The 23730-nt window shown below is 41.4% G+C and overlaps 1 protein-coding gene across 1 annotated transcript in view; it reads left to right on the top strand.

Moving 5' to 3' along the window:
- The window catches only part of CUNHXorf38 (chromosome unknown CXorf38 homolog), a 32149-nt gene extending 19217 nt beyond the window's left edge, over positions 1-12932 (top strand). The window contains exons 5-7 of the mRNA XM_089673923.1: positions 6685-6891; positions 6982-7108; positions 11372-12932. Coding sequence (XP_089530049.1) covers positions 6685-6891; positions 6982-7086 — 312 coding nt within the window. The 3' untranslated portion in view covers positions 7087-7108; positions 11372-12932. The remainder of the gene's footprint in view (positions 1-6684; positions 6892-6981; positions 7109-11371) is intronic.
- The last annotated feature ends 10798 nt before the right edge of the window (positions 12933-23730 follow it).

The following is a 23730-nucleotide window of genomic DNA, read 5'->3' as shown; positions in this document are numbered from 1 at the left end:
CTCAGTACTTGGTTTGGGCCCCTTTTGCAGCAATTACTGCCTCAATGCGGCGTGGCATGGAAGCTATCAGCCTGTGGCACTGCTGAGGTGTTATGGAAGACCAGGATGCTTCAATAGTGGCCTTCAGGTCTTCTGCATTGTTCGGTCTCATGTCTCCCATCTTTCTCTTGGCAATGCCCCATAGATTCTCTATGGGGTTTAGGTCAGGCGAGTTTGCTGGCCAATCAAGCACAGTAGTCCCATGGTCATTGAACCAGGTTTTGGTGCTTTTGGCAGTGTGGGCAGGTGCCAAGTCCTGCTGGAAAATGAAGTCAGCATCCCCATAAAGCTCATCTGCAGAAGGAAGCATGAAGTGCTCCAAAATCTCCTGGTCGATGGCTGCGTTGAACCTCGACTTAATGAAGCATAGTGGACCAACACCAGCAGATGACATGGCTCCCTAAATCAACACAGACTGTGGAAACTTCGCACTGGACTTCAAGCATCTTGCAGTGTTTCCTTGGTTTCCAAATGAGATGCAAAAGTTGCTCTCATCAGAAAAGAGGACTTTGGACCACTGAGCAACAGACCAGGTCTGTTTTTCTTTAGCCCAGGTAAGACGCTTCTGACGTTGTTTGTTGTTCAGGAGCTGCTTGACAAGAGGAATACGACATTTGAAGCCCATGTCCAGGATCCATCTGTGTGTGATGGCTCTTGATGCACTGACTCCAGCCTCAGTCCACTCCTTGTGAAAGTCCCCAACACTTTTGAATGGCCTTTTCCTGACAATCCTCTCTAGGCTGCAGTCACCCCTGCTGCTTACGCACCTTTTTCTTCCACACTTTTCCCTTCCACATAACTTTCTATTATTGTGCTTTGATACAGCACTTTGGGAACATCCAACTTCTTTTGCAATTGCCTTTTGAGGCTTTCCCTCCTTATGGAGGGTGTCAATGATGGTTTTCTGCACAACTGTCAGGTCAGCAGTCTTTCCCATGATTGTGATTCCCACTGAACCAGACTGAGAGACCATTTAAAGGCTCAGGAACCCTTTGCAGGTGTTATGGCTTAATTAGCTGATTAGAGTGGGACACTTTGAGCTGAGAATATTGCACCTTTTCACAATATTCTAATTTTCTGAGATTGTGGATTTGGGGTTTTCATGAGCTGTAAGCCATAATCATCACAATTATGACATCACGGCTTGAACTATCTTGCTTTGCATGTAATGAGTCTATCTCATATATTAGTTTCACCTTTTAAGTTGCATTACTGAAATAAATGAACTTTTGCACGATATTCTAATTTTTCGAGTTTCACCTGTATACTCGGGTCTGAGAATAGCTCAGGGCTCCCAGTTGGAGACCGTTCCCTGTGTGGGAGATGAAAGGTCTTTTTGAAGAGTCAGAGGACCCAGCCAAAAGCCAGGAGACAGAGGTCTCAGTTCCAGGAGTCAGGTCTATCTATCTATCTAATGGGGAAAGAACAAAAAGAGGGCGCACAGGCCTAGTGCATTACCATAAAAAATGTTTAATAAAAAATAATAAAGTAGCTGTTGTACTCACAAACGACAATATAGTCAAGGCACATCATAAAAGAACAGCTGGATCAACACCGCGCTGAGTAACAGTCCGCAATAGGGAGTTTAGACATCCAAAAGGCTGACGCGTTTCGAGGACTTGCCTCTTCCTCAGAGCCAACTGACCAAATGTCTGCTCCCTCTTTTATATGCTCACTACTAGTTAAACCAAAGGTCACATGGGCCATCCTGGACACTCCCCTGTGCAGGTGGAGGAGTCACAGGGGCAATCGACATAGTGTAAGTAAACACGAAAGGTCTATAAAAATATATATATATATATGTGTATAAATAAAACCATTGAAACTAGTGACAATCATAAAATCATATGAACCATAAGAAGTGTGCACAGTGAAAAATGAATAAATAAATGGAAACTTACACATATATAAAAAATAATAAAAATCCTTCCCTGGTGATGCACTGCACTGCTCGCCTTTAAATAAATGGATGGATGGATGAGCAACGCTACGAAGCTGCCTAGTGCTCTGCTTGCCATAGACAACCATGGGACATGGATTTATTATAGAGAGTAGATCTGAAACCCAGCAGAGACACTTATTAATTCATAGAGATGCAGCCTACAGGGTGTGTGCCTCTCATTCTAGTATAGTCATATGATGAGACATAGGCATGTGTGGCAATGTAGTGCACCATGGATGGATATGCATATGCAATACTATATACAAGAACAAAGGAGATAAATCACTAGTAAAACATAAATGTTGATATAAAACGTTACAAAAAACTTCTTAATATGGCTCACAAAGTTTAAATAAAATAAAATTAAATAAGTATTGTTACAATATAGTATAATATCTGGTAAAATTGGTATAGTGTATGGTATATGTGTGTATGCATAGACATGGAAGCATAAGAAATATAAATATATAGGAAAAGAAAAAAAAAAAAAAAACAAATTCAATTTTTTTTTTCTTTTCCTATATATTTATATTTCTTATGCTTCCATGTCTATGCATACACACATATACCATACACTATACCAATTTTACCAGATATTATACTATATTGTAACAATACTTATTTAATTTTATTTTATTTAAACTTTGTGAGCCATATTAAGAAGTTTTTTGTAACGTTTTATATCAACATTTATGTTTTACTAGTGATTTATCTCCTTTGTTCTTGTATATAGTATTGCATATGCATATCCATCCATGGTGCACTACATTGCCACACATGCCTATGTCTCATCATATGACTATACTAGAATGAGAGGCACACACCCTGTAGGCTGCATCTCTATGAATTAATAAGTGTCTCTGCTGGGTTTCAGATCTACTCTCTATATTAAATCCATGTCCCATGGTTGTCTATGGCAAGCAGAGCACTAGGCAGCTTCGTAGCGTTGCTCATCCATCCATTTATTTAAAGGCGAGCAGTGCAGTGCATCACCAGGGAAGGATTTTTATTATTATTTATTATTTTTTATATATGTGTAACTTTCCATTTATTTATTCATTTTTCACTGTGCACACTTCTTATGGTTCATATGATTTTATGATTGTCACTAGTTTCAATGGTTTTATTTATACACATATATATATATATATATATTTTTTTATAGACCTTTCGTGTTTACTTACACTATGTCGATTTGCCCCTGTGACTCCTCCACCTGCACAGGGGAGTGTCCAGGACGGCCCATGTGACCTTTGGTTTAACTAGTAGTGAGCATATAAAAGAGGGAGCAGACATTTGGTCAGTTGGCTCTGAGGAAGAGGCAAGTCCTCGAAACGCGTCAGCCTTTTGGATGTCTAAACTCCCTATTGCGGACTGTTACTCAGCGCGGTGTTGATCCAGCTGTTCTTTTATGATGTGCCTTGACTATATTGTCGTTTGTGAGTACAACACCTACTTTATTATTTGTTATTAAACATTTTTTATGGTAATGCACTAGGCCTGTGCGCCCTCTTTTTGTTCTTTCCCCATTCAGTATATTTGGATTCCCCCGGTCCATTTGAGGGCAGCAAGGTGTGCATGTTCCAGGACATTCTTAATGTGGTTGTAGCATCGAGTCCATCCCCAAGCGCAGGAGCATTTGTGTTTGCTGGTTCTATCTATCTATCTATCTATCTGGGTGTCAGGAAAACCCCCATCCAGAGGCGGGTTGCTGTGACTAAAAGCTAGTGAGTCATGTATCCAGGAGAAGTACTGCAATTGAAGCTAAGTGCGTTTATGAGCCAGGTGGCTCAGCATTTCCCAGTGTTTTTGTCTTTTTGCTGAAGCTGCCTGGGAAGTCATTCATTTGTGAAATTTTGCTTTGTTTTAAATAAAAGTGGGCTACCAGGCAGTGAACTCACTGTATAGATGCTAACTACCCCATGTTACTAAATATATATATATCCCCTCTATTGTACAGCGCTGAGCAAACCCTTTTGGCGCTATATAAACTCGATGTAATAATATATAAACTCGATGTAATTATATATATATATCTATATATCTATATATATCTATATATACATACACACACTGCTCAAAAAATGAAAGGAACAGTTTTTAATCAAAGTATAGTATAATATCAAGTCAATTAAACTCCAGGGATATTGATCTGGTCAGTTAAGTAGCAGTGGGGGTTGTCAATCAGTTTCAGCTGCTTTGGTGTTAACGAAATTAACAACAGGTGCACTAGATGGGCAACAATAAGAAGACCCCCAAAACAGGAATGGTTTTACAGGTGGAGGCCACTGACTTTTTTTTTTCCTACTCATCTTTTCTGACTCTTTTTCACTAGTCTTGCATTTGGCTAGGGTCAGTGTCACTACTGGTAGCATGAGGCAATACCTGGACCCTACAGAGGTTGCACAGGCAGTCCAACTCCTCCAGGATGGCGCATCAATACGTACTATTGCCAGAAAGTTTGCTGTATCTCCCAGCACTGTCTCAAGAGCATGGAGGAGATTTCAGGAGACAGGCAGTGATTCTAGGAGAGATGGACAGGGCCGTAGAAGGTCCTTAACCCATCAGCAGGACCGGTATCTGCTCCTTTGTGCAAGGAGGAACAGGATGAGCACTGCCAGAGCCCTACTCCACATTACCCTCTGCAGCCTCACAATGCACCTCTTTACCGTCAGACTGCAGCATGTACCCCACAACACTCAACAATTCTCAGCTTGCACCCTACCACACTTGGCACATAGCATCATTTAATAAAATTCACTCATCGGTCTGTATCATTCACCCCACATAGAGCACTCTGTGGCATATAACCTATATGCAGTCTGTTACACAACAACATGTAACCCAGTATATTCAGTTGGTCGTACAATGAGCCCCACTTCATAACCCACCATTCACCTAAAAATTCTCAGCTAGTAGTCTTCATTTTCCCCAGGCTTTTTTCTCTACCAGCATTCTTCATTTTACTTCCCTCTCCAGCCTGTGGTGTTCTAGTGCTGCATCTTATGCTGCAAAACAGAGGAATCAAGCTCCTGGCCCCGCTGCACTCTGCAGTTACAGAACTGGGATCTTGCTGATGTTCTAACACAGGCCTTGGGTTATTGACTCAGAAAGTATTAGGCCAGAGACAGCAAGGCAACTAGTGTTTATAGAAGGAGGTTATCAATGTCTCTTAGATTGTAAGCTCCAAGGAGCAGGGCCCTCCTATCCCTCTTGTATTGAACTGTATTGTTGCTGTATTGTCTCCCTTTATATTGTAAAGTGCTGAGCAAACTGTTGGAGCTAAATAAATTCTGTATAATAATAATAATGGCAGCTCCTGTATTTCTTTCAGTGCAGGTTTCCGGTAACTTTAGACTGTGGACCAGATGGAATTGTTTTATACTGCAGTAAATGAAGAATGACATGCAATCCCGCACTATGCCCAGGGGAAGTGTGTTTTACCTGGGAAGTGGCCACTGGTGGCCGGGGGAGCTGTCTGTCTGTATTATGGATGAATTTTGAATACAGGCTGGGGATTTTAGTAGAAGAGTACAGGATTGCACTTCATCTTTCTTCTACTGTTGCTATTTGTCTTTGAATGCTGATATCTACAAAACCCTACACTCAGTAGTAAAATCTAGACGTGAGCCAACAGTTAGGGCCAAAACACAATTTTGTGATGTGGTACGTTGTGGACATTAAGGGCCAATTAACACCATCTTGGTGCTTTAGACTTGTTAGTACACACGGTATCGTGTTGCGTTAAGGCAGTGTTTCTCAATTCCAGTCCTCATGGACCCCCAACAGGTCATGTTTTCAGGATTTCCATTATTTTGCACAGGGGATTTGATCAGTTTCACTTCCTTAGTAATTACCACAGCTGTTTCATCTGAGGGAAATCCTGAAAACATGACCTGTTGGGGGTCCATGAGGACTGGAGTTGAGAAACACTGCGTTAAGGCAACCCATTCACTTGAATAAACTGCCTAATGCACAAAAAGTGCATTTACCATTTCTAGCAGCTCACCACACCATAACTGGCATCACTGTGCGCATAAGTCAGCAAGGTGAATCCCAACCACGGCACCACCTGCCTGGAGTTTGCATGTTCCCCCTGTGCCTGCGTGGGTTTCCTCCGGGTACTCCAGTTTCCTCCCACACTCCAAAGACATGCTGGTAGGTGAATTGGATCCTGTCTAAATTGGCCCTGGTATGTGTATGTATGAATGTGAGTTAGGGACCTTAGATTGTACACCCCTTGAGGGTTAGGGACGGATGTGAATGTACAATATATATGTAAAGCGCTGCGTAAATTGACGGCGCTATATAAGTACCTGAAATAAATAAAGGTGCAATGAATGGCACCACATTGCACAAATGTATGTAACGTGCTTTGCCACATGTTCCCTGTAGCGTGCATACTAATGCTTGCATTATTACGCAGACATGTGAATGGGCTCTAATGTGACTTATGCTCAATAGTACAAAGCAGTGCAATTCATTTTGCCAAATACTTTGATACCCATGTAACTCTACTACATAGTTAGTTTGACTGAAAAAAGACAAAAGTCCAGGTAGTTTAACCATTTAAAAAAGGAAGGCAAAAAAAACCCAGCAAAGCACGATCCAATTTGCTCCTGCAGAGAAAAAATTCCTTCCTGAGGAAAGAATCTAATTACTAGACAGACCTTAAATTGTATTTTTTCTGTTTTTCCCTTCAGGTCCTGTCATCAGATTGGTCTGTTGAAGATTTCGCCGTACATGAAGTTGATGGATTTGGTGCAGAATCTTATGGAGGAGATATTGTCTACAAAGGAAGCTCATCATTAGATAGTTTATCTCTAAATGAACTTGAGATACAACTTGTAAATCAGTTGCTAGAGGAATTTTATCTTCAGAAGGAAGAAAATGGGGCTTTATCAGAAGAGGTGAGTGAAAAAGAACTTTGGCACCAATTTACTTAGAACTAGAAAGAAAAATGCGAGGGCTGTAAAACATCTATTGTCTTCAATTTGTAGGAGCAAGGTACTCTAAGGAAAATGAAGACCTTCTTAACAGAGAACAAAGACCTTTTGCCTGTTTTTCAAGAGGACCTGAAAAAACTTGAACTGTTGCTAAATTAACATCTCATGCTTCATGTTTAAGGTAAAATTTGGTGTATTTTTGTGAATTCAACTAAATGCTCAAGTGTTGCCACCTATGCATATACAGTATATGTATATTTAGTATTACAGAGGAGCTTACCTGGGGTCTTTATGTCTAGGACATACCCCCAAAATCATACTTCTTTTTTTTTTTTTTTTTGGTGGTTCATCTTTGAACTCTGATATTAAAGCTGAAGTTTTAGGATCAATGTAAGTACAGTATGTATGTTGAGATTTAGATTGTAAGCTCCACGCGCAGCGCCCTCACATTCCTTCTGTACTGAAAGTATTGTAATTGTACTGTCTCCCTTATATTGTAAAGCACTGCTCAAACTGTTGGCGCTATATAAATCCTGTATAATAATAATAATAATAATAATGTGCCTTAGCTGTGGAATCCCCATGAAAGCTGAAATCACTGTGGTAGACACTGCTACTGTGATCTCCACTATCTTCCAGGTCCCATGTTGAGTGGCTGACCTGCTGCATTGTGAATGCAGGAGGTTATTTGCTTGGCTTGAGCACCATTCAGGGAACACTTTGCATTTTCTCAGTGAAGGTAAAGTTTTGGAAAAGGTTGGAGGGACATCAAAATCTCTTTCTCGTCCAATCAGAGAACATTTTACAATGCAAACTGTTCTCTAAAAGGAACCCCATGCTGAGCAGGTGACCTCCTGTATTCCATAAGCAGCATGACAGCTGCTCGGCACAGGACCTAGGTGCTAGGGGAGATCACTGTAGTAGCGGTGCCTACTATAATTTCCAGCTTCCATAGGGATTCCACAGGTGTAGGTCATAAATACTTAAAGTGGTCCAAGCAGGACCAATGTAACTATGTAAATTAGCCATACCTAAAGTGTAGATTTAAAGTGTATCTAAACCCAAGAACATAAATGTCATATAATATGTGAAACAAAATGTAGCACTAATCGCTTGATGTACAAATAAACCAATGTGCAAATAAAAATCCCCTTACTTAAAAGTGAATAAACTTAATATTATAAATAATTTCATGCTACAAAAAAACACAAAAAATTCCTATAGTGATGGTGAAAAACCAGTCTTATTGACTGACATAATAGTGTATATTCAAACAAATATACATAAAACACACAATGTGCACATATATATATATACCTACACAAATCCCATAAAGTGGATAAAACAACCTCATGTGCAAAAGTGAACTCTAATTAGTGACATAATATACACACAATAATCTATTTTCATGCGTTTTTAGAGTCCAATCTTTTAATAATCACACTCCAATGAACAAAACAACTCGTGCTGATATCCGTGTTCAAACGTAGTTTGATGACTATACAAAAAACCATCCGATCACCGGCTGGATTAGCCTCTCACCTTCCAGACTCGACCCTTGCGAGTCACAGCGTTTAAATAGGATCCCTCTCACAGATCCTCCAGGTTATTATCACTCCAAACGACAGCTCCCACTATATGCAGATCTCCCTCTGGGGATCAGAACTCCAATACTGGCTCCTTCTCCAGGCAGGATCGCATACTGCGCTAACCACTCACATGTAACATAAAACACAAGCTTCCATTGTGTAATATGTTTATTGCCACAAAAATGGTATAATAGAATGCGCACTTACATCAATTTGCTGTAAATCAGGGCTCCCACCGCATGCTTTTGGATGTCATCTGCATGGGTGTACAAAGTATCAAAGAGGTGTACCAAAATGGCCGCCACGCCGGAAGTACGTCACTACGTCGGGCCCATATTATAAATGTAATATGTCACAGTTTACCAGTTCTTAGATGTGGTGGCTGCATTCATTTCCTTTTTCAGGATTTTTTTTTTCCTTTCTCACCTTTTAATCCTCCCAGTAACACACCTCCTGTTCCAGGGTGGCAACGATGATCCTCCATACACACAGTATTGTGAGTTAATATATAGTGGGTGCCTTATAGAAGTGAGTAAGGAAAATGAAAGGGCAGAAGGGTAGATGGCTTTTGAAGGATTTGGGTAGCTACGGATCCCAGCATGTTACCTAGGACTGGAATAACACATTTCATTCCAGTGTATGTATGTACCTAGCATACTATATGTTTGTGGCCACGAAGATTATTCTCTTAGGGAAAGTAAATTAAGGCTCAATGAACACTAGCTTTTTTTAAAGCTCCTAGAAGCTATTAGCAGTTTTTTTCTGCCCCTAGAAGCTAATAGTGTTATCCTATGTGCCCATGCACACTATTTTATGCTAGAAGCATTTTTCAAGCTTCAGCATTTAGGAGCAGACAAAAATTGTTATTGTAGAGTTTTTGGGAGTGTTTTCCTGGCAGAAAAAATGCTAAATGCTCCTAAACGCTACTAAAACACTCCTAATAGCTTTTTTCTAGTGTTCTTTTTTTCTTTGTGTACCGTAAAAATGCTAATAAAACACTAATGCTCATAAACACTTCTAAATGCTACTACAAGCCTGCACAAAAACACTATTATCAGCGTTTTTCATCCAGCGTTTTTTTTCTAGCTCTTTTTGAGCTTCTTAAAAATGCTAGTGTGCATGGAGCCTAAAATTGGAGTGTGTTTCTTTCATTGAAAGCAGGTAAAACTGAGACACTTCATTGTATACTGCTAAAAAAAAAATGAAAGGAACACTTTTTAATCAGAGTATAGCATCAAGTCAGTTAAACTCCTGGGACATTGATCTGGTCAGTTAAGTACCAGAGGGGGTTGTTAATCAGTTTCAGCTGCTTTGGTGTTAATTAAATTAACAACAGGGTCACTAGATGGGCAACAATGAGACAACCCCCAAAACAGGTGGAGGCCACTGACATTTTTTCCCTACTCATCTTTTCTGACTGTTTTTCACTAGTTATGCATTTGGCTAGGGTCAGTGTCACTACTGGTAGCATGAGGCAATACCTGGACCCTATAGAGGTTGCAGAGGCAGTCCAACTCCTCCAGAATGGCACATCAATACGTGCCATTGCCAGAAGGGTTGCTGTGTCTCCCAACACAGTCTCGAGCATGGAGGAGATTCCAGGAGACAGGCAGTTACTCTAGGAGAGCTGGACAGGTTCCTCCTTTGTGCAAGGAGGAACAGGATGAGCACTGTCCGAGCCCTACAGAATGACCTCCAGCAGGCCACTGGTGTGAATGTCTCTGACCAAACAATCAGAAACAGACTTCATGAGGGTGACCTGAGGGCCCGACGTACTCTAGTGGGCCCTATACTCACTGCCCAGCACCATAGAGCTCGATTGACATTTGTCATTGAACACCAGAATTGGCAGGTCTGTCACTGGTGCCCTGTGCTTTTCACAGATGAGAGCAGGTTCACCCTGAGCACATGTGACAGTCATGAAAGGGTCTGGAGAAGCCATGGAGAATGTTATGCCGCCTGTAACATCGTTCAGCATGACAGTTTTGGTGGTGGGTCAGTGATGGGTCTGGGGAGCCATATCCATGGAGGTACGCACAGACCTCTACAGGCTAGACAATGGCACCCTGACTACCATTAGGTATCTGGATGAAATCCTTGGACCCATTGTCAGACCCTACGCTGGTGCAGCGGGTCCTGGGTTCCTCCTGGTGCATGACAATTCCTGGCCTCATGTGGTGAGAGTATGCAGGCAGTTCCTGGAGGATGAAGGAATTGATATAATTGAATGGCCCCCATGCTTGCCTGACCTAAATCCAATAGAACACCTCTGAGATATCATGTTTCCGTCCATCCGACACTGCCAGGTTGCACCTCAGACAGTCCAGGAGCTCAGTGATGCCCTGGTCCAGATCTGGGAGGAAATACCCCAGGACACCGTCTGTCGTCTCATTAGGAGCATGCCCCGACATTGTCAGGCATGCATAAAAGCACATGGGGGCCATACAAACTACTTAGTACCATTTTGAGTTGCTGCTATTAAATTTCAGCAAAATGTACTAGCCTGCTGCATCATTTTTTCACTTTGATTTTCGGGGTGTCTTTGAATTCAGTCCTCTGTAGGATGATAGTTTTCATTTCCATCAAACGATGGGGCATCCTTACATTCCTAACACTTTACACAGTCCATATTAGTATAGATATCCAGCATGATATTTTTCCCCATTGAGATCTGATGTGTTTTCAAAGTGTTCCTTTAATTTTTTTTTAAGCAGTATATAATCTATTACCGAAGAGTAGAATCACCAAATTTTGAAATCTGATTCTATTTGGAATTGTTATATAAATGTATATACAGTAGTATTTACAAAAAAAACCTCTAAAATACATGTTTTATTTTTCCACTCTCTCTTTAGGTCACATAGAAACTAGAAAGAATGAAAACACATTTGTGAGCAAGCCAAATTCCTGGATATATAAATATGGAATTAATGTATAAGGAACCACAAGAACATACGCACAAAGTTTACTTATTGTTCATGTTTTAAACTTCTTGCTCTGGATGAGCAGTCATTATTCTTGTGCTTAGGGCAGCCATAGGAAAGCCACATCATCAAAGCCATTTATGTAGAAGCTGCAAACAACATTCAGCTCAGAATACAGCGAACTAAAATGTAACCACTTTACTACCGCGCTATAGCTGAATGACGGCTACAATGCTATAGTCCAGTTATGGGAGGATGTCATATGACGTCCTCCCTGAACGCGCCCCCAGTGGCGTGCACCCGGCGCTGTCTATGATCCTTTGGATCACATGACAGGGTAAAAGGCCAATCACAGTGGCCTTTTGCCACATGATCAGCTGTGTACAGGCACAGCTGACCACTATGTAAATGCACTTGCCAGCTGTCACAGTGTGAGAAAAGTACTGCCGGTAATCTCCAAACGTCAAAGCAGACATCCGCACTGATAATCGGCACATATTATTAGTGCCCTGATTATCAGTGCAGCCCAAAATGTGCGCAGCAGTGCTGCCCATCATTGCCCAACAGTGCAGCTAATCAGTGTCCAACAGTGCTACCCATCAGTGCTGCCAATCTGTACCCATCAGTACTGCTAGGCAGTGCCGGTAGTCAGTGCCCTTCAGTGAGGCCTATCAGTACCCATCAGTGCCGCATATCAATGCCCATCAGTGGCTCCTCATCAGTTCTGCCTATTAGTGCCCATCAGTGCTGCCTATCAATGGAGTCTCATCAACGCACATCAGTGAAGGAGTAAAATAACCTGTTTGCTAAATTTTATAATACAAAACAAAGAAAACTTTTAAAAAAAATTTTGATATTTTTTCATTTATAGTGTAAAAAATAAAATGCCCAGTGGCGATTAAATACCACCAAAAAGAAAGCTCTTTTTGTGTGAAAAAAAATGATAAAAATGTCATAAGGGTACAGTGTTGCATGACCGCCCAATTGTCATTCAAAGTGTGACAGTGCTGAAAGTTGAAAATTGGCCTGGGCAGGAACGGGGTAAAAGTGCCCGGTAGGCAAGTGGTTAATCATGTGTTTTGTGTTGTGCCATTTGGTCCTATGCGCCCTTTAGATTAAATCCCCAACTTCCTGTCCATTTAACAGACAGTATTTGAGTCTGAGAATTAAAGGGCAACACCGAAACGTATGAGTCTGAAATTAAGTTTTATGCCAAATGTAAATTGGGTATAAGAGGCAACGCGTTTCGAGGGCCCCTTCTGTAGGGCTTACAGATTGTGCAGTCAGAATGTGAGGACTTGAGCAGTGAAATACAGAATAATCTGATAATACGTACTTGTGCTTGTCAGTTTTGGCATAGAAATGTGTAGTAGCTGGCTGCCCCCATGTCATGTCCCATATCTTCCATGTCATGGACGATGGCTGACCGTCGAAATGCATTGGCTCTTTAATCCAATTTTATGTTTGGAATAAAATTTCATTTTGGACTGACTTTTCTGTGTGGAACTTCAGTTTTTAGATTCAAATATAACCTTCACCACCCAAGGAGATAACGGTAATCCCTTGATGTTCAGAAATTGTCTACCAAGCATCCAGGTGCCTCAGACAGACACTATACACATACTATTTACAGACGAATTTGAGCATTAAATTGTCACAGGTCATTACGTCAAAGTTCCAGAACTATCAGTAGACCACTTTAACTCGTTCATGACTGAAAGCATTACAAGTACTGAGAGCACTGGGAGTACCAACGGTTACTGAGGCATTGTGAGTAATGCGAGCACTAGGTGTACTGAAAGCATTAGGAGTGCTGAGGGCGCTGGGAGTACTGAAGATTATGGAGGGCACTGTGAGTACTGTGAGCACTAGGGGTACTGGGAGTGCTGTGAGTACTGAGGACACTGTAAGTATGTAGAGCACTGAAGATTACTGAGGGCACTGTGAGTACTGAGTAGTACTGGGGTTACTAGGAGTACTGAGGGCACTGAGTAATGGGGGAACTGAGAGTACCGAAGATACTATGGGGAACTGGGAGTACTAAAGAATACTGATAGTATTGCGAGTAATGAGGGCACTTTGAGGACTTAGAGCATTGTGAGTACCTAGGAGGACTGGGAAGCTGCAAATGCTGAGGGGGCACTGTGGGGGGGCACTGCAATGAGGGGGATCACTGTGAATCTGAAAAGGGGAACTGTGAGTAAACTGAGTGGCACTGTGTGTGACCGGGGGATATTGTGAGTACCAAGGGGGTTCCTGTTACATTCTCAAACTGTTTAAGGCAAGTATATAGTGCTCAGAATAAAAGAGGTAAATTTAAACAAATACAAAAAAGGAAGTGTTGATAAAATTCAAAACACTTTTAGATGTGTTTCTTCGTGATCACAATGTACAGGGACATAGAAAATGGTAGTGACATACACACACTGAACTGGATGGACTGGCGTCTTTATTCAACCTTGCCAATCTTACTTTACCAAAAAGAACTATTCATTCATAGTTGATTGTAGAATTCAAAATTAATTGCAATCCTGCCCTTTTGAATTTTCTCATCACTGAAGTAAAAAATGAATGTCAATTTGACCGAATAATGATTAAAACAATTTAACAAATGTTCTTAAAATTAAATTTTTCAAACTGAATTCTACAAGTGTATGGCCAGCTTTAATTATTGTAGACCTAATGTATTAACAGTGAGCCTATTTTTTTATAAGGGTGCTAATGACCTACTACAGACAGTGTGGAAAATCTGATGACAACCCCCTCTTGTGTCCTGTATGTTATTTACTCTTTCCAAGTGACTGGGTCTGAAAGCTTGACATATTTTCCTTTTATATACCTGTATAGATCTTAACAGGAAAATGGGTTGATCAGTGCTTTCTACTTTAAAAACAATTAAAAAACAAAACAAAACATTTTTATCAACTTGGGGAAGTGGGAAAACCTCTATCAGCTTTTTTTTTTTCTTTTATAACTGTCTTTGTCCCCACTGGTGAGATATTTACCATAGGTGACTGGTGCCTCCAGTGGAAGAAATCTCCCTAACAGGAAACATTAAAAAACCTGATACAGGTTCTAGCCTTTTCTTTGTATTCTTCATCCTATATTTATTCTGTTCTGTTAGTAGATATACAGTATATTGTTATACCTCAGAAGTATCATAGACACGCTTTGCATTTCTGTGATTTTTTTCAATCTACTCAAACTGACTTTTTATGTTTTTTTTTTTTTCTATTTCTTTTTTAATTTTTTATTGTACATTTTTTATAACTGTTATAAAATTATATTTTGTGATATGAACATGGTATTCTGTCCTTTCTTGTATTTGATTACCAGCAGGGCTATTTACCTCCCTGGTGATCTAACTAATCAATATTTTTGCATGTCAAAGTGGTACATTGTTTTGCATGGAAATTTGTTGTTTTATATTGTAGGCCTGTAATTCTTAGGAATAACTCACTTAAATCTGTCCAAACAAGAGTCTAGTAAACATCCCGGGTATGAAAAAGTTTGAAACACAAAATCATAAATAATAACATAATAATAATAAATTTAATTCAATAATGTAATCAAACCAAAAACACTGAAATTTGAAATAGAGCGCCAAGTTCGCACACCACTGAGCTCAGTTGCAGAATCATTTCAGTGTCTGATGACGAATTTCCCCAGGAATCGCTATCGTTCAATTCTGTAAGTGGTTCTGATTTACTATCGCAGTTCTCTAGCTGGTATAAAACCGCTTTTGACCTAAAGGGACACTTTTTGAATGCCATGAACGTTCTCAAGTTTCCAGGCAGATAGAATGGTAAAAGTGCAGGCAGGGCACTGGACAAAGCACTAGGGACAAAATGTATGTGAAATGGTTTGATACGGTAATGTAGTCCTAACAGATTACAATGTAGTGTATGTGTGTCATATTTTTACTTTTTTGAATCTCTCGCCGGTTCTGCCCCCCTGCATACCGACGCTCGCAGGGAACGGAACCAGGAAGACGGATGCTGGCATCGGCCAGAGGACATGGCCGGGGACACAGCGGGAGGACATTGCGGGATCGCAAGACAAGGTAAGGATTGGGGGATCGCAGGACAAGCGATATGGTGTAATCCCAAGTGTTGCCCGGGGTTACCGCTTTTGGTACTGTAAATTAACCCCCAGCTACACTGTGGATTACCGCTAGGGAGGTTAAAGGTGACTAGATAAAAAAAAAATCCGTAATGCTTTGCAAAGCTGTGTGCTTAGTTTGTGCTCCCATATGTATGCAAGTACATGTAAAGTTAAAGCTGAACTCTGTGGCTTTTCAGGAATACAGTTAAGTGAACATTTTGTGCCCAAAAGGGTGTTGCTTTTAGCTTGACAGATGTGAGAGGGTGGTGTGTGCATTTCACAGTGTTTGCTGCTGTTAGGTGTGATGGGAAGCAACAAGATGGCGTAAACAGAGTTGGTGATCGAGTGGTGCATCGTTGGGGTGATTTGGTCGGTAGTGTGCTGGATTCCCTGGCACTGAACAAGCTAAGGAAGTGTAATAGGTAGTGTGTATGATGGATGGCGTGGTATGACTGTGCTGTGTGTCTGTCTGATTTCCTAGAACTGCCAGAGAATCATAAAAACTGTTTATGTTCAAATATAAAGAAAACAAAAAAAAAGGGAAGGCTGCACTACATTATAACAATGCATTGCAGAACACAGCAACACGTGTCCATGCCACATGGCAGCACACACGTTATCTGCAGTGCAATACCACGCAGCGTGAACTCCTCCTTCAGCATACCCAATCAGTAAACCTCTCATACAGTATGTTAATGTAATTTTAAAAAGTAATCTTGGAAATTATTACGTTTGCAGCTTCTATTAAGCTTACTTTGTCACCCTCATTAATACCTTCTCTTCGAGTCCTTGTCGGCTCTTCTCTACCTTTAACTCTCTACTTTCTCCGTCCCCACCGCCACCCAGCGCCTCACTCACTGCCCACAAGATTTAACACCACTTCCAAAACAAGATTGACGCAATTCGTAGGGACATAGTCACTACACAGACACCCACCCCACTTAGCATTCCTCATACCATACCTCCCTCAACACTTTCCTCCTTCGACCTCGCTACCACCGAAGAGGTCCTTAAGGTCTTCTCAGAAGCCCGCCTCACCACCTGCCCCCTGGACCCTCGCAACTCCTTCAGTCACCCTCCACTTCCATCCTATGCTCACTCACATCTTCAATCTTTCCTTCTCTACAGGTGCCTTCCCCTCCCCTCTAAAGCACGCGCACATCACTCCCATACTTACAAAACCCTCCCTAGACCCCACCAACCTGAACAACCTTCGACCCATCTCCCTGCTGCTATTTACCCCAAAACTCCTAGAACGCTTAGTCTACAATCGTCTGAGCTCCCACCTCACTGACAACAACCTTCTCGACCCTTTACAGTCTGGCTTTCACCCTCTACACTCCACCAAAACTGCCCTACTAAAACTCTCTAATGATCTACTAACTGCAAAAACCAACGGCCACTGTTCAATACTCCTACTACTCGACCTCTCCACGGCTTTTGACACGGTTGACCATCCCCTCCTCTTTAAAAAAACTACACTCTCTTGGCCTCAGCGACTCCGCTCTCTCCTGGTTCTCCTATCTATCGCAGCGCTCCTTCAGTGTTACCTATAACGCTGCCATCTCCTCCTCACTCCCTCTCTCTGTAGGGGTCCCTCAAGGTTCTGTCCTTCTGACCCCTTCTCTTCTCCATCTACACCTCCTCCCTTGGTCACTTGATAAACTTCCACGGCTTCAATTACCATCTCTATGCTGATGACACGCAAATCTGTCTACCCCTCCAGTTTCCACCCGCAATGCTAGCCTACTAAGCGACATATCAGCTTGGATGTCACTCCACTTCCTCAAACTCTCCAAAACGGAGCTCCTAGTATTCCCCCCAGCCCACGCCACCCCCACTGACTTCACCATAAATATCGCTAGACCATCCTCAGTCCATCCCTCATGCCAGGGTACTAGGTGTAATCCTAGACTCCCATCTGTCCTTCCAGCTCCTATCGCTGACAAAATCATGTAGACTTCACCTCTGCAACATCTCCAAGATACGACCGTTCCTAACCCCGGAAACCTCTAAGCAACTTATTCACTCCCTTGTCATATCACGCTTTGACTACTGCAACTCCCTCCTCATTGACCTACCTCATCGCAGGCTATCCCCCCTCCAATCTATCATGAACGCTGCTTCCAGACTCATCCGCCTCACTAACTGAACCGTTCTGTATCCGCAACCCCTCTCTGACAATCCCTCCACTGGCTCCCAGTTGCCCAACGGATAAAATTTAAAACACTAATAATGACTTATATGGCCATCCACAACACTGCCCCAATTTACATAACCGATCTTATCTCTATATATCACCCAAACCGTACACTCCGCTCCTCTTACTCTCTAGCTCCCTTATCTCCTCCTCCCATGCTCGTCTCCAAGACTTCTCCAGGGCATCACCCATCCTCTGGAACTCCCTACCCCAATCTATCAGACTATCACCTACTCTACTTGCCTTTAGGCGATCACTGAAAACCTATCTCTTCAGGGAAGCCTATCCCGCCCTCTGCTAATTCTGGTATCCTCTACTCTTCCAACCACTCCATCCCCCACAATTACTACCTCTGTTGTCTTAAGTTTATTTTAATGTATAATGGGAAATGAAAGTGGGAGGAGTAGAATGACCTTGAGCAGTTGATATTAAGCAAATCATGACAGAATGCACTATGGGACCTGTGTTAAGGCTTGATGGAGACTAAGGGTGATAAAATTTGCATTTTAAGATAGAAAAAAATACAATTATGGAATCAGTTGAGGATAAAACAAGAATGAATAGGTGAAGTGGTAGTAAGGTGGGATCACACTGGTGTGCTGTGGTTTGGCTGCAGCACTTGTTTATACCTGGCTTTCACACATTTTACTCATGTTTTAGCTGTGGTCCTATAGACTTACTGCAGCCAAAACCGCAAATCACCACTGTGAACCCAGCATAAGCATATGACTTGTGAAGGGCTGCAGAGAAGGTGCTAGGCTGCCTAGTGGTGATCAGAATTGGAAGGATGTGTGGAATGGCAAAAGCTGTAGGGATGCATGAAGCAGGCCTGGGAGGAAAGTCGATGAAGCCTTAGGCAAAGTATGACAGTAGTGAACAAAGCAGAATAAACCATGTATTAAAAAGGAACATGCAGATAAGTGAGGACTCTTTGTAAGGCCCCTTTCACACAGGGCAAATGCCTCTTCCTCAGCAGGGGATCTGTCCACTCATCCCCCACTGAGCAGGCAGATGACAGGTCCATGTCTGGACCGGCTGTCTGTTTACACCCAACTGTCCTCCAATCTGCCCAGAGGGGAATGCATCTCCTTCCATTTGTATTTAGCAGATTGGATTGGAGGTAGGCGGCTGTAAACGAATGTTCTTTTACATCTGCAGCTTCATAGAGTTGAATGGAAGGTCCAATCAGGTCCGCCTGAAAAACAGGCAGACCCGATTGGACTGCTTGTGTGAAAGGGGCCTTACATTAGTGAACATCTGGGTAAGTGCTCTGTTAGGCCCCTTTTACACGGGACGGATTCGGCTTTGCTCAGTGGGGGATCTACCTTCTCACCCAATAATCTCGTATTTTTGTTTGATTCGTAATTTTGGTTGGTAGAAATGTATTTTACTACATACGTGGATCTCACATCTTCCGATATTCAATAAGATGACATCACAGATGTTGCAGGCCCCCTTCTCTAGGTGCCAGATGTGATGCTGAACTCCCCATGAAAAAGCAGGCATATTAGAGTAACAAGAGCATCAATGCTTGGTTGGAGCAAAAGGAGGAAACACCATATTCTTGGTGAAGTACAAGACATAACATTTCTTCTGGTGCTCAAAGAAATCTGTCCAGAAATTTGTAGACTAGAGGGATTTCAGGAGAAGCATAATCTCTGTTCACGTTCCAGGGCAGGATAAAAGCATCCACTCTAATGATAAAAATAGGAATCTGGAATGTAAACCGCAAATTTATTGTCCTTGATGAAAAATAGCTATCTGCGGGGATGTTGAACTATATTGTCCAGAAGATGAGATACTTGAACTTTTCAATTCACAGCAAACACAATAAGAGCTAAAAAAAAAAAATGGAGAGCATTCCGAAGTTGGGCATTTAACTGGTAAGCATGTGATCTGGAGTTGAAGGTCGAGAATTATAAAATTGAGACATTGATGGTAGGAGTACAGAGAGCAGATTGATATGTTTAAATACATGCCTTACAACTGGACTAAAAACACAGTCATTTGAATTGCAAATATTTTGGAGTAAAAAGGCAGTCAGCTCGATAGTTTCTTTGTGTGAACTTGGAGATAGCAGTGAAACAGTTACATAAAGAACAATTCTTACAAACTGTCTCCACAGACCAATTTTGCAGCCTGAGGATCTTGCTTATCTGTACTGACATGAACACCAGGGGATAATTTTGACACAGGGAGTCTGTCAAGCTGTTTACATGGTAGTGCTAGGCTACTGGAAGGGGTTTTTAAGAGTACTGAGGGATTTGTCAAGGTTTAATCTGGGGTTATGCGGCATACATTTGGCCCAGACTGCCATAATTTGGCAAATAGTCATAGACACCACCAGTGGTTGCATGGCCAAGCTCAACAGAGAAAAAGAAGCTTTGAGGCGGTGGTGCTTATACCTTGTGTGTCTAGCGGTCTTTATCAGAGCAGAGACATTCTACAGCAGGACTGTCATACAGGCTAAAAATACCTCTCTAGATAAAAAGGAGTACTGGGGAGTAAGGGTAAAGGGAGATTCAGAGGGGTATGGGGACTGAAGTCCAAAGACCCAGATGCAGAGCTTTGAGAGGAATCCTGAATAATCTTACTATGGCCTGGAGTGTGCTGGACTGCCCCTCATCCAATTTCCCTTCTCTCTGACAGCATGAGGGCATCCCCTTAGGAGTACTCACAATCTTAAAGCAGTAGAAAACTCTCTCTCTCTCAAAAAAAAAAACTTTTCCCCTGCAAGGCAAATGTCATAATGAGACACTTAACTTAAAACAAAGCCCTCCAGCAGTGCTCTGTCACCATTGACAGGGCTTCCATCTTCTCTCAGTCCCACTTCTGGGTTTCAGAAGTCACCTAATTAGCAAATAGAGTCCACCCGTGTGTAATTTAATCTCAGTATAAATACAGCTGTTCTGTAAAGCCCTCAGAGATTTGTTAGCGTAAATTAGTGAACAAACAGCATCATGAAGGCCAAGAAACACACCAGGTCAGGGATAAAGTTGTGGAGAAGGGTTAGGTTATAAAAAAAAAAAAAAAAAAAAAAAAAAAATGCATCCCAAGCTTTGAACATTTCACGATGCACTGTTCAATCCATAATCTGCAAATGGAAAGTATGGCACAACTGCATCCTATCAAGACATGAACATCCACCTAAACTGACAGGCTGGGCAAGGAGAGCATTAATCAAAGAAACAGCCAAGAGGCCCATGGTAACTCTGGAGGAGCCGCAGAGATCCATAGCTCAGGTGGGAGAATCAGTCCACAAGATAACTATTAGTCGTGAACTCCACAAATTTAGCCTTTATGGAAGAGTGGCAAGAAGAAAGCCTTTGTTGAAAGAAAGCCATGAGAAGTCCCCATTTGCAGTTTAAGAAAAGCCATGTGCAGGACACAGCAAACGTGGAAGGTGCTCTGGTACGATGAAACCAATTTTTAACTAGGCCAAACCCTATGTTTGGCGGAAAACGAACACTGATCACCCTGAACACACCATCCCCACCGTGAAACAAAGTGGTGGCAGCATCATGTTGTGGGGATGCTTTTCTTCAGCAGGAACAGGGAAGCTGGTCAGAGTTGATGGGAAGATGGATGGAGCTAAATACAGGGCAACTTGAAGAAAACCTGTTAGAATCTGCAAGACTTGAGCCTGGGGCAGAGGTTCACCTTTCAGCAGGACAACGGCCCTACATGTACAGCCAAATCCAATTGAGAATCTGTGGCAAGACTTGAAAATTGCTGTTCACGGACGCTCTCCATCCAATCTCACAGAGCTTGAGCTATTTTGCAAAGAAGAATGGGCACAAATGTCACTCTCTAGCTGTGCAAAGCTGATAGAGACATACCCAAAAAGACTTGCATCAAAAGGTGGTTTTATAAAGTATTGACTCAGGGGGGCTGAAAAGAAATGCATGCTACTTTTTAAATATTTATTTGTAAAACATTTTGAAACAATTTCTCATTTTCCTTCCACTTTACAATTATGTGCCACTTTGTGTTGGTCTATCACAAAATCCCAATAAAATAAATTGATGTTTTTGGTTGTAACATGACAAAATGTGGAACATTTCAAGGGGTATGAATACTTTGTCAAGGCACTGTAACACCAACATGTAAGAAAAAAAAATCAAAATCACCGAGTTGTAAAAAGGTTCACCCCCCTCATGTCAGTATTTTGTTGGAACCACATTTTGCTTTAAATTACAGCCTTTAGTCTGTTGAGATATAGATCTCTACTAACTTTGCACATCTAGGCTTTGCAATATTTACCCACTCTTCTTTGCAGAGCTGCGGATTCAGTAAAATTTGATGGTGTCCATTTGTGGACTGCACTCTTCAAGTAATTCCACAGATTTTCAATGGAGTTTAAGTTTGGGATCTGACTAGGCTATGCAAGAACATTCACCTTTTCCACATTCAACCACTATGTGGTCATTTTTGCTTTGTGTCACTGCCATGTTGGAAGGCAAATCTTATTCCCATTGACAACTTTCTGTCAGAGGGCAGCACATTTTCCTCAATATCCTGCTATTTTGACCCATCCATTTTTCCTTCTGTCCTGACAACTACTCCAGAACCCCCCACCCCCATAAGAGGATATTACCACCTCCATGTTTTACTGTAGGAATGGTGTTATTTGGATAGTGAACTGTATTGGATTTCTGCAAGACATGTCATTTAGTGTTGAGGCCAAATAAATTTTAGTCTCTTCTGACCAGAACACCTTTTTCCATGTGGCCTCAGAATCTTCAAGGTGCATTTTAGCAAAGCTCAGTCATGACTGCATGTGGCCTTCTAGAGGAGTGGCTTTTTTTTTTCCTTGCAACCCTCCCATACAAGCCACATTTGTGGAGAATTTGTGATATTGATGTCACATGCACACATTGACCACTCTGTCATAAACTCCTGCAACTGCTTCAGAGTTGCCTTTGGCCTCTTGGTAGCTTCTCTGACCAATTTCCTCCTGTTTCTTTCATCCTAATTTAGGGAGGGTCTGCTTTGGACCAAATACCTTCCACTTATTAATAGACTTCACTGTGCTTCTAGGCCTTGATAAAGCCTTTAACTTTTTTTTTTTTTTTGCATCCATCTCATGAATTGTGCCTGTCCACAACTTTATCCCAGAGATCTTTTGACAGTGTCTTGCCACCCATAGTTGGTTTGTGTCACTTGCCTTACCAGGGACTGAAATGCTCCAGGAAAGGTTTTTTCATGCTGAGCTAATCAAAATGAGCACAGATGATCTCAGTTGAAAGTCAAATGGCATCGTGTGCCATTGAGAATAATTACTTGCTACACCTTATTGAGTTTATTTTTAGGAGGCGGTTGATCCTTTTTTCAAACTCAGTGATTCTGTTTTTTCCTCCCCTGACATGTTTGTGTTAAATCTTTCACTTGGATGTTAGAAGTTACACTGAGTAAATACAGCTGGATAAGAAAAAGAACTGTCTTAATTTCATGCTGCAAAGCAACAAAATGTGATTATTTTAAATGGGGGTGACTGTTTTCTATAGCCACTGTATATCCAAAACAGAAGTTTTTTTGAATGTTAAATGGTGGCATGATAAACTACCTGTACAGTGCATAAGATGAGGTAATAGAAATCAATAATAAACTAATGCTAGAGTAAAGAAACAATAACAAAAATAATACCAATATTCATTAAAAAAAAAAGGAAATATCAACATATTCAATTTTAAATAAAGGATCATAAAAGAAATCCATCATACTTTAAATATACATATAAAAGAAAGACATGGAGATATATTATGAGATAAACAGTTCTCCGGCAAAACATCTCAAAACTGAACAAACTTTACAGACATATAAAATTAAAAAAATGTATGGCATTTAAAGATGTGGGGCTTAATGGGTGTGTTGCTATGGATATTCCAAAAAGTTTTTTTTTTGTGACACTAAATAATATCCTTATTCTCCAAACAATAATCCATACACATCCCTGTAATTATGTTTCATAAACGTGCTATGTACT

The sequence above is a fragment of the Staurois parvus genome, unplaced genomic scaffold (genome assembly GCF_062004578.1).
Source record: "Staurois parvus isolate SC_StPar_1 unplaced genomic scaffold, SC_StPar_1.0 ptg000145l, whole genome shotgun sequence".
In the NCBI taxonomy this organism is placed as follows: domain Eukaryota; kingdom Metazoa; phylum Chordata; class Amphibia; order Anura; family Ranidae; genus Staurois; species Staurois parvus.
Note: the sequence above shows the minus strand (reverse complement) of the source record. Positions and strands in the feature narration are given on the sequence as shown.